Below are 15,480 nucleotides of genomic sequence, written 5' to 3' on the forward strand. Positions count from 1 at the left end.
TCCGACGGAAACATGTTTTTTTGCCGAAACCGAAACCGAAACCGAATGTTCGGCTTTGGCTCTAGTTTCGGCCGAAACCGAAACCGAAACCGAAACTTTTGTAGACTTGTTAAAATCGTTGAAAAAATGTCATAAAACCGCTTTTACACACATATTATGGGGCTGTCAAGACCCAATGTCCTTGAAATTGATGTTACTTGAGCAGTTTTTTATGAAAAGTACTAGAGTTAGACCAAGATAATTCTGCAACGATTTTGATAATACACGCAGTGCAAGTGTTATTTTAAATAACATTTGCACTAGTTGCACTGCGTATGCTATGCGAATTTTCTTGGTCTAACTCTATTCATTCACCAGTCAAGCTAACATGTCAGGGTCAACCAAAAACGCGAGCGCAGCGAGCGCGAAATTTTTCGTTAACAATATCGCAAGGCCGGGTACCGATCTTCACCTGGGCCTAAAAGTCCGAAATGCCCCATTGAGGCGAACTTTCATTGTATTAAAAAGCGAGACCGCAGGCCGAGCATGGCGCAGCGAGGCCAAAGGCTAAGCGCTGAAGTAGTGGACATGTGGAACACAAACCATTGGTAAATTGAGGTAAAAAGTGAGGCTAAGGTCGAGTATTCGTATGAAAAACTGTACTGGGGACACTTTCAAGGGTTTTTTCTTCGTTTTAATCAATAGTCAGCTGTTCAGCCTCGCAAAATATTAACTATTGAGAAAATCAAATTTGCGGCACTAGTTGAGCGTAGCCTTTAGCCTCGTTTAAAATTTGCCATTAGAGGTAGATAGGAAAATTACTGAATAAGTGAGTGAATAAGAGCGAAAAAGACACGTCGTTCGACATGGGGCGGGCTGATACTTGGCCAACGCCTGGAGATTGAAATTAAAAACGCAAACTTATTTCCCTGTACTGAACAACAGAACATGCTGTATGACTTAACTGAATCTTAGAATTAACTGTAGGGGGCCCCAAAACCTTGCACTGCCTGGGGACCCCGACATGCTTAATCCGGCCCTGCTTAAAATCACCATTAAACGGTTCTAATGTCTTAATTTTTTTGACTTATGTATCTGAAATTTAAATCACAATGTGTAAACATTTATACCTAAACCGCTAACGAGTAATACCTACTACACAAATAATCCACATTTATTTTTATTACAATAGTTTTCTTATTATGTGTTTCCTTAAGCGCTGGTGGCCTAGCGATAAGAGCGTGCGACTTTCAATCCAAAGGTACAAACCCCGTCTCGTACCAATGAGGTTCCCCAACTTTTGGTCTTTCTCCGAAGTACCATTTCGTAAGTTTCGGCCCGGCCGAAAGGTTCGGCCGTTTTTTGGCCGAAACCGAAACTACAGCCGAAACATGATTTTTTGGCCGAAACTGGCCGAAACCGAAACCGAAACCGAACCTTCGGTCGGACACTACAAAAAATAAAAGAAACGCTCACAAATAAAAAAAATGGATGGAAGTCGGATCCATCACGTACCTAGAGTACCAAAGATAATTGATTGTAACAGAGAGGTAAAATATATATTGCAGGGATGTTGCGAACATCCGCATCCGCATCCGCAACCGCGGAACTTCCGCATTATTTTCAACATCCGCATCCGCATCCGCATCCGCATAAAATCGATGCGGAGCTTATGCGGATGCGGATGTCGAACAAGTCGGTACAGGAACGTCTTAGCGGCGGCGTAAGTGCTAGGTAATTTCGTCATTACCTATAACGAAATCGTCTAGATCCAGAAAAGTCGGCGAAGTTACTGTTTATTAAATATAACGCACCTATATTCTTGCTCAAATACTAAACGTTTCGTTTTTTTTTAAATAAAAATATACTAAAAATGTAATATTGGACGTTTTCTAAGTACCTAATCTTGACATCCGCATCCGCATCCGCATCCGCGGATGTGAGCCTTTAAATATCCGCATCCGCATCCGCATCCGCGGATGTCAAAAAATCTGCATCCGCAACATCCCTGTGTATAATATTTTTTTAATAAATAAATATAGTCATGGACAAATTTAGAGGAATGCAATAAAAAAGAATTAATTACTGGATCCCACAGCACCTGAAATAATTTCAAAATTAGTAATGAAACTCTTTTTTGCGTTCTTCTATCCATTAATGTATAATACCTACATATTTTACTTACAATAAAATATAGTAGAGACTACTGAATATACAACTTGACTACGTTAATGGTTCTCAGCAACTGTGATCTTGCTTTTATTCTATTGAACGACATTACGTCGCTTCCGAATTAGATTAGATACAGTCAGCAGCAGAAGTTGCTAAGCGGGCGAGGTGTTCAAAATTACCTTGACACGCTGTTATTCTCTAAACCAGTGGTTCCTAACCTTTTCAGTCCGGTCACCCCTATGACTAACTAGGGAACCTGATTTTACCCCTCCTCCCAATGGTAATAAAAAAATAAAACGTGTACGTTTGTTGTATTGTTATATTAGGTTAGCTTATTACCCCCGTAAAATACCAGTTTTACCCCCAGGTTAGGAACCACTGCTCTAAACAATAAAGTCGCGTGAATATCATTTTGAACACCTGGCCCGCTTAGTAACTTCTGCTGCTGGCTGTACCTACCTACCTACTATACACAGGAACTTAAACAAATATTTTAACACCTGGTTATCAGGGTCATGAGAAGCGACCTTCTTATCGATTTTGACTAGAGGATGCTGGCGGCACCCTAGGTTAGGTTTTTTATAATGTGTTTTGTAAGAGTTTTTATATTTTAATTTAATATGCACATTGTAAAAATCCTAACGTAAGACGAAAAATAAATTATAGTTATTTGTTTTACAAGGGGGCAAAGTTGTTGTTTAACCGATCGTGCTAATATTGATACCCGAGCAAGCGAAAGATTCCAAAAACGGATTCTTGAGCGTTGCGAAGGTTTCAAAGCACGAGGGTTAAACAAAATTTGCCCCCGAGTGAAACACAAAATTTTTCACCACACCAACCCGAAGCAAATATTAAATGTAAAATCAAACAAAATCAAATCCAAATGAATGTTATTAAATATTTATCATCCAAAATCATCATTTAAAAGTCAATTCTACCAGCAAACATAAGAAAACAACTCAAAATTTGCATTTGATTACTTTGCCACACGTGTGAATAAAATGCAACTTTGCTATCAGTTTTTGAAGTGCAAAGTAAGCCTTTCCGAGCTGAAAAGGAAACTAATCAATAACTTACTTAACTCCTTCATTTGGCCCAGTTATGTATTGACAGATAAACTGATAAAGTACCTCTGACAGTAAATATCGTCGCTATACTTACTCAACCTCATATCTGCAACAATCATTTGATGGAAATGTCGCTTTTCTTTCATTCGGAATACGGGTGTTTTTGTCATCAAATGAGTGTTGCAGATACGAAATTGAATAAGTATAGCGGCGATATTTATTTATTTATTTTAATTATTTATTCAAGAAACAAGCAGTCTTTTATAGTTATATATAACACTGGAAATTTTCTTAAAACTAGACTTACAGTTTCCTTAATGAAAATATTTTAACATCATGTTAATTCAAATTGTTTTCTACAGAGTAAAACAGAGCTATTTGTGCATACAACAATAAACTAAGAGAAAAATAATAATAAAACTAAAATATAAGAGTACCTATCACAGTATTAAAATTTGTACAATTTTATCAATAAATGTAGGTGCCTTATTTTATCTAATATCTTATAACAACCATAACAATTGTTTTTAAACTGAAATACAAAAAAAAAGAGGTTTTGTTACTCGTAATCAATTACATATATATAAGAAACATACTGTTTCATACATAATACTGAGATTATTTCTTAAAAATGCCTCTTATAACTAATGATTTGGGTTACATATTATATATGGATATGTTGCAGTAAATCAACGATGGTTCGCCTACTGTTCCGGTTCTTCGAGCCGCAGTCTGGGGAGATCCTCGTCGCCGGACAGAACATTCGCGAAGTCGACCTGGCCAGCTTGAGGCGGGCCGTAGCCATCGTGCCACAGGTACTGTACTATTGACTTCTGTCCAAGGGGGGCCGTAGCCATCGTGCCACAGGTACTGTACTATTGACTTCTGTCCAAGGGGGGCCGTAGCCATCGTGCCACAGGTACTGTACTATTGACTTCTGTCCAAGGGCCAGTTGCATCAACAATAGGGATGATGACACATGTTGAATTTTATAACAAAATCTAGTAAAATAGATAAGTAATTAATCACAATATTCGTTCGTTTTCCTCGCGTTGTCCCGGCATTTTGCCACGGCTCATGGGAGCCTGGGGTCCGCTTGGCAACTAATCCCAGTTATTGGCGTGGGTAGTGTTTTTACGAAAGCGACTGCCATCTGACCTTCCAACCCAGAGGGTAAACTAGGCCCGTATTGGGATTAGTCCGGTTTCCTCACGATGTTTTCCTTCACCGAAAAGCGACTGGTAAATATCAAATGATATTTTAAAAATTAAAATTATTAAATTAAAATTATTTATTTTCGTAAAATATACAAGTGTTTATAAAGTAGGGGATAGTGCTGCCCGGTAAGCAAAATTTGCCTGTGTTGGGCAACACCGCTCTTCCTTAATTAAGAGATTGTTACACGAAAATTTCAAGTACTAGTTTAAGTAAGTGTAATAGTATAACATATGTATACAATTTAGATCATATATAACAATTGTTTATAGAACTAGGTAAATATCTGGGTTGTACAGACATGCAGTAATAGATAAAGGAATAAAGGAGCCAGTAAGTGTGTGTGTGTGCGTGTGTGTGTGTGTGTGTGTGTGTGTGTGTGTGTGTGTCTTTGTGGCTGTATATGTATGGATGGATTGTATGCATATACTTAGTTTATAAAGTTGATATGTGAATCTCTAGTTAGTTATAGTGTCTGGTTAGTTTTGTAAGTCTTCTATTTCATTGTAGCTTTTTGATTTTAACCATTTTGTAATTGTTGATTTGCAATCGTAGTAAAGTTTTGGGTAAATATTTAGGCACCTATTGACTTTGTTGTAAATGTGACTAGACTTCAAATTGTAGTGTGAGCGTGCCAACTTGGTTTTAGTTTTAGTTATATTAGCAACGTTTTTTATTGTCCTTCTAGAAAAATAGTCGGCACTGTAGGAAAGGGTTTTATGTTTTTTTAAAGTAATTTGTAGAATATATAGTTTTCTTATTGATAATACGTCGCTTAGTTGGTATAATGATTCTGTAGGGTAACGGATTTTTTTAAAATACATTGTTTTTAAGAGTGCACGCTGAGCTCTTTCCAGACTAATGAGTCGCGTTTTAGCCGCCCCACCCCAGACAGGTATACAGTACACCAAGAGAGACTGTACCAGGGATGTGTAAATCTCTGTTAGTATATTCCGTTGTTTTGACGGGGTTGTTTGTGATCTACCTGGTACAATATGCCTTAGTGTCCTGAAAATCCAGTGCAGCTTACGGACCCTGTTGATTAGCTGGTCAATGTGATTGTACCAGTTTAGGTGCTCGTCTAAGGTGACTCCTAGGTATTTAATTGTTGATACTTTTTCAATGATTGGACAGCTACAATTGTTGAGATTCGTACTGTCACAAGTGTGGATTTTGAGATTTACATCAAAGTTAGGTTGGGTGAAATTCGTGATGCTGAAACACATATATTTTGTTTTATCTGTGTTAAGCGTTAACAGATTTAGTTTTAACCATCTAGAAATCTGAGCAAGACCCTTTTCAGCACTAGTTTTTGCTTCCATCCAGGTTTTACCGGAGAAGACTATGGCTGTATCGTCAGCGTATGAGAATACTTTAGCATTTGTTATTGCCATGTCACAAAGATCGTTTATGTAGGCCAAGAATATTTCGTACATAAGTTCCGAAAAACTCATTGGTACGAGCCGGGGTTCGAACCCGCGACCTTCGGATTCCAAGTCGCACGCTCTTACCGCTAGGCCACCAGCGCTTTTTAAATTAATCACAATATTATGGAAATGGAAAAAAAAAATATGGAAATGATACAAAAATACAACACCTGAAAGTTTCATAATTAAGTTTTTTTTTTAACTTCCATATACGAAATAAGTAAGGATACCATTCGATTTCTCACATTTTACCCAAAAAAAGATTGTATAGCAACTATATACATAAACGCAATATTTCACCGACAAAAACGTAATTTTCTTGTTTTGTTCATACTTCAAGATGCACTCTCAGTGACCTTAACGTCACGTTCACATAGCGATTTGTTCGGGGCGTTTCCCGAGTGAAGTACGACTGTCAGACTGACTATGATTTCTGACTTTTGTATTGCTTTAATGCAATGGAATAGAGACATTTGATCCTAAAAACAAACCTGACTGATTGATACCATAAATGAAAATTTGTCATGTAGCATATTAGCTACATGCATGATTTTTTTTAAGATGAACGATTTAATAAAATATGACATTGATGCATCAAGGCGGTTTGTTTACACATGGCCTACCGGGAAACGCGAAAATCGATGTTATCTGCCTCTTTATCGCTTAAATATGCAAGAGTGATAGAGAAGAGAGGTTAGATAATGAAATTCCGATTTTCTTGTTTCGCGGTAGACCCTCAGATTGTTATGGATTGTAGTAGTGGTGCCCCCTACGCAGAGTTACGCGAAACTAATTAATGTAATGTAATTTTTACCATTTTAGCTTTTAAAATTGAACGTTTCTTACCTAAAATTGTTTGATTGTTACAGGATTGTGTGTTATTCCACGACACGATTTTACATAACCTACACTATGGCGACCTCTCGCGGCCCGTAGAGGAAGTTTACAAGGCGAGCCAGATGGCCGAGCTGCACGAGTCCGTTAAAACGTGGCCCAAGGTATGTGTATAAGAAAACTAATAAAAAAATAATTAAAAAATTAAAAATAAACAAAAATAAAACCAAAATAAAATAACTTAATATAATATCTTTTTTAAAAAAAGGGAACCGCCTTCAAAAAACCAACCCACTGAAAAGTACAAAATAATTTTTATATGGCACCCCTTTACGTGTCCAGTCTCTATCCCACGGCGTAAAGCAATTTTTTGCCAAAAAGTAATTAATAGGTAATAATAAGAAAATTAATAATCATCCGGGTAATTACTTAGTTTTTGAAGTCGGTGCCAAACCAAAATTTTTGAGAACCGATATTTTAGACAACGAAGAACGCTGTACTTACTTGCATTATAAAGACATACTTAGTTTACTCATTAATTTAGTTCTTGTAGGTACTATGTACTCGTATTGTTTTTCTGATTGGTAATAAAGACTGTTTTTGTTGGTTTGGCACCGCCTTCAAAAACTAAGTAATTACCCGGATGACTATTAATTTTCTTATTATCACCTATTAATTACTTTTTGGCAAAAAATTGCTTTACGCCGTGGGATAGAGACTGGACACGTAAAGGGGTGCCATATAAAAATTATTTTGTACTTTTCAGTGGGTTGGTTTTTTGAAGGCGGTTCCCTTTTTTTAAAAAAGATATTATATTAAGTTATTTTATTTTGGTTTTATTTTTGTTTATTTTTAATTTTTTAATTATTTTTTTATTAGTTTTATTTTATTTTTTACTTTTTAGTGATAGGTAGATACTTTATTTATTTTAGGTTTTGGGCTAAAATACTAGTTTGTTAGGCTCTCCATTTAGTCTACTAATGTTGGTGATGGCCTAACTCGATGATAATCGCGACACAACATAATATGACGTTTTGGTGCTAAACGATTTGTATGTACCTATATTGCTCCCACTTCCACTCCCATTCCCAGTCACAGTCCGAGTCCGACTCCCACTCCCACTATTTTATCTAAATCGGTTTTAGCAACATAAATTTGTTGGTAGGTATACCGATAGCATGGCCACCTACCGGGTCCAATTGGTTTTTCAAACCATCCATGAACTGTACACTAAAACCTTCTCCAGAATGTAACAAACACTTTTCTGAAAACCGCATCAAAATCGGTTCAGCCAAACGCGAGATAATCACGAAGAAACATACACAGATACATACGTACATACATACGGGTCAAACTGAGAACGTCCTTTTTTTAAAGGCAGTTAGAAAAAAGTTCATCGACCCACCTAGTGGAACTCCGCAACATAGGCACACGACGACAAGTCGGTTAACCAAAACAAAGTGTGCCTATGTTGCACCAAACCTAAGTTCCACTAGGTACAGCAAGGGTTCAGCATCAGCTCTATCTTGGGTACTGTTCTCCCAAGTGCTCATCAAGATGTGACAGATTACCAAAATAGCGTGGGCCTATGTTGCACCAAACTTGAGTTCCACTAGGTACAGCCAGGGTGAACCCTGCCAGCCAGGGTGGTTTGGTGCATCAGCTCTATCTTGGGTATTGCTCTCCCAAGTGCTCATCAAGATGTGACGGATGGCCAAAATAGCGTTGGCCTATGTTGCACCAAACCTGAGTTCCACTAGGTACAGCCAGGGTTCAGCATCAGCTCTATCTTGGGCACTGCTCTCCCAAGTGCTCATCAAGATGTGACGGATGGCCAAAATAGCGTTGGCCTATGTTGCACCAAACCTGAGTTCCACTAGGTACAGCCAGGGTTCAGCATCAGCTCTATCTTGGGCACTGCTCTCCCAAGTGCTCATCAAGATGAGACGGATGACCAAAACAGCGTGGGCCTATGTTGCACCAAACCTGAGTTCCACTAGGTACATCCCGAGTTCCACTAGGTACATCCAGGGTTCAGCATCAGCTCTATCTTGGGTACTGCTCTCCCAAGTGCTCATCAAGGCGTGTCGGATGACCAAAACAGCGTGAGCCTATGTTGCACCAAACCTGAGTTCCACTAGCTACAGCCAGGGTTCAGCATCAGCTCAGATCTATGTATACTAAAACCTTCTCCAGAATGTAAGAAACACTTTTCTGAAAACCGCATCAAAATCGGTTCAGCCAAACGCGAGATAATCGCGAACAAATATACATACATACATACATACATACATACATACATACACACATACGGGTCAAACTGAGAACCTCCTTTTTTTTGAAGGCGGTTAATAAAAAGATAAGATAAAATTTATTTCATTGAAAAATATCCAACAATTACAAACAATCATAATACGCTTAAATTGTTACTTAATAGTAGTTTATGCAACAGTGATATAATAAGGGTTCTTAAAATTCAAGGGTCGAAGTTACAAAACGAGACGTAGTCGAGTTTTGTAAAAAAAGACCCGAGAATTTTAAGAACCAATTATGAGCTGTTGCATACATTACTTTTTCTATGACAGCTGCAGCAAAAAAAAAAAAAAAATTTATTATTTATTATTTATTATATTATATAGTTATTATTAAAAAAAAAGAGTTATTATTAAAAAAAAAGAGTTATTATTTAAAAAAAATTGAGTTATTATTTAAAAAAAAAGAGTTATTATTTAAAAAAAAAAGAGTTATTATTGTAAATGAAAACATACCTCTTTCAATCAAGATGATCGGAACTTGTATCTTTAAAAAAAATAAAGCAGTTGTATTATACTCATAAGATGACTGCTAGCAGTCATCTTATGAGCCTATAGACAAAGCATTCAAATGACATTGCTTTAGATATCACTGTCAGTCATTTAATTGACACATTTAAGTGCTGGAGTAGAAAAATATTATAAATGTACAATCATGGATTAGAAAAGTAAAAAAATAAAATAAAAGATCTTGTAAGCAAAAATTGTAACTGGCTCTAACATATTTTACATCAATACCTAAACTAAGTAACTTAATACTAGTATCTTAGGTATTTCGTGTTAGTAGGTCAATGTAGTGTAAGTTAGGTGCTTATTGTGCAATTGTGCATAACAATAAAGATTATAATTATAGTACAAGAACGTAGGTAAATAACAGTGAATTAAATCGTTTCAACTTTGACAATTTACAAGGTATGTAGTTACAAAATAGGTAGTTTTTTAGAGATAAGTAATGAGGCGTTTTAGGCGCCCTCATATGTATAATTAATTATGCTTAATGGGCAAAGAGAATTTGAAATAGAGGCGGATTGTCAAAGTAAATTATGTAGCCATAGTAAATTTATTGCCATCTTTTGACAGAAGATTAAAACTGTTAGAACGACATTTGACTTTGATCGTTATTCTTTCACTTACGAACAAGGATCAAAGTCAAATGGCGTTTCTAACAGTTTTAATCTTCTGTCGGAAGATGGCAGTAAATGTCTTATGGCTACATAATATACCATGACAGTAACTCTCTATACATTCTATTCTCTTTGTTAAGTGGGTTGGCAACTGTCAAAGGTTCGCATAGATGGCGCCTGTTTAATTGCCTTACAAATTCCAGCCAGAGTAACTTACTTTTAGAATGTTATATTATTATTTTTACTATATTGCTTTTATATTGTTAATGAGTAGTATAAAATCCACCGCTTAAAAAACACACTTTCCTATTGAAATACAAGCTTTTTTCCGAGTGTAAATAAAACGCGGCTCAATGCAGATAGATGTGATCGCACCCCTACATCTTCATACCCTCAAATCATTCAAACTTCATGTTTTTTTTTTTCTATTTATTATTTAGGGACTTAAATCAGTTACATGATTATGCCAGCCCCATTGTACCTTATACTAGTATTCTTACATGTCTACTTATGGGATAGTATTGTACCGTTTGAAAAAATCTATAACAAATAAAAAAATATTTTTAGCCTCTTCTGAGGTCGGTACAGTTAGGATACTCTGAAAAGCACCTATATCTAATCTATTTACCTTGAGGGTAGTTAGTAACGATTGTCTATCGCTTTCATTCCGTGCACATTCCGTCAAAATATAAACTTCATGTTACTTCACTTTAATTTTGGCCACTATTCCCTTGTAATAAGGTTTATAATTGCAGGGCTATGAAACGCAAGTGGGCGAGCGCGGGCTGAAGTTATCGGGAGGGGAGAAACAGCGAGTGGCCATCGCTCGAGCGATACTCAAGGACTCGCCTATAATAGTGTTCGACGAGGCCACGTCTAGTCTCGACTCGCTTACTGAACATGTGAGTTACATTCAGAGCACGGAATAGGGGGTTATTCCCACTAGTTACCACCAAGTTCTTACCAGTGGTAACTACTGGGATTTTTTTTCCCACCTTTTACCACTGGTAACTACTGGGAAAAATAATTCCCAGTAGTTACCACCAACTCTGTTTGGTGGTAACTAGCGGGAATTTTTATTCCCAGTAGTTACCACCAAAATTTTGTTAGAGTTAAATACTAATAAAAACAGTATAAAAAAATAAAAAATAAATATGGAGTGATTTAATAAATCATTATTAAGTCGATTAGTGTTTTAGTAAACTGCCTTAAAAGTGACGAAAAAATATTGAAACAGTTTAACCGGTACTAGTACAAAAACTATAATATATGCAAGGATACATTTAATAATCCATTTAGATTATTTTTAAGTGATTTTATTCGGTAATTCAAAATCACTCTATATTTATACTATACTATTTTATACTGTTTTTATTAGTATTTAACTGTAACAAAATTTTGGTGGTAACTACTGGGAATGAAAATTCCCAGTAGTTACCACCAATCCGAGTTGGTGGTAACTACTGGGAATAATTTTTCCCAGTAGTTACCAGTGGTAAAAGGTGGGAAAAAAATTCCCAGTAGTTACCACTGGTAACAACTTGGTGGTAACTAGTGGGAATAACCCGGAATAGGGATGTTGACAATTTTTTGGAACTGGTTTCATTTTGTAGATAGACACGTAATAATTACAGAAAAAAATATTAAAAAAATATATTCATTAATTTTGAATAAAAAAACATGTATAATAAGTTTCGTGTTTAAATTTCGCGCCTAAACGCTCCAAACTGTCACGTGACCTTGATGACGTAACGGCGTTTTAAACAAACTGCTGTCAGTATTTTTTTTAATTTCTTTATATGGCAACTGACAAATTTTTTTTAAAGCCTTAACACACTACCGCTTCGGACAGCGACTTTCTTTCTCGCTCTAACTTATAGCTGCGTCCTTAACGCACCACCTTACACACTATCGATTCGTGCGCCGCACCGCACCAAGATCGCGTTTCGGTACGATAGTCTGTAGACACTTAGGCAGATTTTATAACTTGTCTTTGGTGATTCCACTGTGATTACGTCACGCGCTCCGATTGGCGTTTGCAGTCACGTGATACTGGGCATTATTTTAAATACTTTTGATTCTTTTTAATTAATTTATTACGCATATTTACACTTGCAAAATATGATTTTCCGCATTTTAATATTCCCTGCTATGGTAAAAACATAACATGTTATATATTCGCGATTCATGTCAACATCCCTATTATCGTAGCATTTTTGAGCTGTCATAGGGACTTCTCGTTTATCGACTTCCGATTATACATATGTATATCGATAAATACAGAATACAATATGTAAAATATGATTACGAGTAGAAGTAAACAACATGCAGTCTTATCGCGAATGAGCGATCTCTTCTAGCTTTCGACTGTCGTCAGCCAGGCGGTAGTTGGTCTCCCTTTTCCTCGTTTTTGTGTCGGCATATTTAAGGCTACCTTAACCATATAATCTTCTGGGCGAAGTAGAATATGCCCGTACCACCGGAGACGATTTTCGTTAAGTGTCTCAGATATTGGTGCGACTTTGAAACTACCTCTTATAAAGTCGTATTTCCTACTCTATTAACGTCAAATAAAAACCGGCCAAGTGCGAGTCGGACTCGCCCATAAAGGGTTCCGTATTTAGGCGATTTATGACGTATTAAAAAAAAAACTACTTACTAGATCTCGTTCAAACCAATTTTCGGTGGAAGTTTACATGGTAATGTACATCATATATTTTTTTTAGTTTTATCATTATGTTATTTTAGAAGTTACAGGGGGGGGGGGCACACATTTTACCACTTTGGAAGTGTCTCTCGCGCAAACTATTCAGTTTAGAAAAAAATGATATTAGAAACCTCAATATCATTTTTAAAGACCTATCCATAGATACCCCACACGTATGGGTCTGATGAAAAAAAATTTTTTGAGTTTCAGTTCTAAGTATAGGGAACCCCAAAAATTTATTGTGTTTTTTCTATTTTTGTGTGAAAATCTTAATGCGGTTCACAGAATACATCTACTTACCAAGTTTCAACAGTATAGTTCTTATAGTTTCGGAGAAAAGTGACCGTGACATACACGGACAGACGGACAGACAGACAGACATGACGAATCTATAAGGGTTCCGTTTTTTGCCATTTGGCTACGGAACCCTAAAAAACGAACTATAGTGGGAATAACCCAGAAATTTTAATAATATTGTTTTTCTACAGGCAATTCTCCAAGCCCTGAAAGCGGCCACAATAGGCCGCACGTCCATCTGCATAGCGCACCGTCTATCCACCGTCGCCGACGCCGACGAAATACTAGTGCTGGAAAACGGCAATATAACAGACAGAGGGAGACACGACGACCTTATAGCCAAGAGCGGATCGCTCTACTCAAGGCTATGGGAGAAACAAAACAGGTATAACTCTATAATTATAATACTAGTGGCTCTGTGAGCTGTAGACCTCGCGAGCATAGCTTATTGGGACCGTGCACGATGACAGCGCCACACAGCGGTTTGATCAATCAACAATACAAAGATTTTAATTTATTTAAAAAAAAATACGAAGTTTAAGTGAAAAAAAAAACAAAAAGTTATGTCTTACTGGGGATCGAACCCAGACTTTCTGTGTGCAAACAAAAAACCGGCCAAGTGCGAGTCGGACTCGCGCACGGAGGGTTCCGCACCATCAACAAAAAATAGAGCAAAACAAGCAAAAAAACGGTCACCCATCCAAGTACTGACCCCGCCCGACGTTGCTTAACTTCGGTCAAAAATCACGTTTGTTGTATGGGAGCCCCACTTAAATCTTTATTTTATTCTGTTTTTAGTTTTTGTTGTTATAGCGGCAACAGAAATACATCATCTGTGAAAATTTCAACTGTCTAGCTATCACGGTTCGTGAGATACAGCCTGGTGACAGACGGACGGACGGACAGCGGAGTCTTAGTAATAGGGTCCCGTTTTTACCCTTTGGGTACGGAACCCTAAAAAGTGTACATTTCATTCATGTCTTCAAAATATTGACTTCTTGGGCTCATTTTACTCAGAATCATTTGTACATTCACGCGCCTCATACATGAAAAAATGTGTCCCAAAATTTTGTATGAAAAAAAAATGTTTCCAGTGCGTCACGTTCATACAAATAAAATAAAATTCATACAAGAATGTGACGATCTGGAAAGGATTTTTTTGGACACATTTTGTTATGTATGAGGCGTGAATGTACAAATAATTCTGAGTAAAATGAGCCCAAGAAGTCAATATTTTGAAGACATGAATGAAATGTACACTTTTTTTTGGAAAACGCTCGTATAACTCTATAATTATAATATAAACCTACATAATAACCGTTAAGATATTTCTTTGATTTGTCAAAAGCATTTGATTGCGTTGATCACGAGAATTTAAAGAGAAAGTTATGTCACTATGGGATAAAAGGTGGTCCTTGACCTATTCAAATCGTACCTTTCGGATGAAACTCGGCGAGTAGTTATTTATGGAACTCAATCGGCGGGATCTCCAGTAGCCCTCGGAGTGCCTCAAGGTTCAATTCTTGGTCCCTTCCGGTTTTTCCTATACAATAATAGAATTAAGTGACCATCAATGCACAAGTTGAGCACCTTAGCCGCTGCGATATGTCGATCCGATGAATGTCGCGGAATACAATTAACTGTTTATCATTTTCGTTCAAATTAAACAAAGATCATTCTATTCCTCATGCCTTTCCGAGATAGAAATAATTTTGTTACACGTGTCTATATCATCATGTTTTTTTTTCAGAGAAATCAAATGAGTGACGAGCATGGAAGAGTATAGACAATACAACGTTGTGCTTACCAAGTAACTATAGTTTGGCTAGCCATTTCCGTCAGTAGAAAAAGGCGGCAAATATAGTAGCAATAAAAAAATCATATCATAGGACAACTCCTATGATATAAATTTTTTATTGCGCGCCATTTTCTACTGGATAAAGTGGGTTTGCCAGAGTATACTATACAGTCAGATGTATTCAAATCATAGACACAAGATAGTATTCCTTTGACTATGGTTTTGAAAAAAAAAATACGATTTTTTTAATTCGAGGTAGGTAATCCTTTGTAAATATTATTGAAATTCACAAAAGATTACAATAGATTAATGAAGAAATATCCTGTTTTTATATGTACATATTATAATAATTATTATTTTAATATACCTACTTATACAACCTTCAACATATGACGATGGTCTAGTCTCAATATGGTCAAATGGTCACGGTCTTTAATTGCCAGCCATTTGTGGCTTTCTATAGAGAAAAGGACCCTTCTCTTTATGCTTATATGCAATAAGGACTGAAATTTCAGTTGAAAAGTACCTTATTGCATATGAATGACATG

General features: G+C 36.6%; 1 protein-coding gene across 1 annotated transcript in view; it reads left to right on the plus strand.

Annotated features, from left to right (window-relative positions):
- Positions 1-14,997, plus strand: part of LOC134650159 (iron-sulfur clusters transporter ABCB7, mitochondrial) — a 31,835-nt gene extending 16,838 nt beyond the window's left edge. The window contains exons 11-15 of the mRNA XM_063505015.1: positions 3,904-4,033; positions 6,730-6,858; positions 10,886-11,032; positions 13,326-13,519; positions 14,885-14,997. Of these exons, the coding sequence (XP_063361085.1) occupies positions 3,904-4,033; positions 6,730-6,858; positions 10,886-11,032; positions 13,326-13,519; positions 14,885-14,897 (613 nt within the window). The 3' untranslated portion in view covers positions 14,898-14,997. The remainder of the gene's footprint in view (positions 1-3,903; positions 4,034-6,729; positions 6,859-10,885; positions 11,033-13,325; positions 13,520-14,884) is intronic.
- The last annotated feature ends 483 nt before the right edge of the window (positions 14,998-15,480 follow it).

The sequence above is a fragment of the Cydia amplana genome, chromosome 8, assembly GCF_948474715.1.
Source record: "Cydia amplana chromosome 8, ilCydAmpl1.1, whole genome shotgun sequence".
Taxonomy (NCBI): Eukaryota; Metazoa; Arthropoda; class Insecta; order Lepidoptera; family Tortricidae; genus Cydia; species Cydia amplana.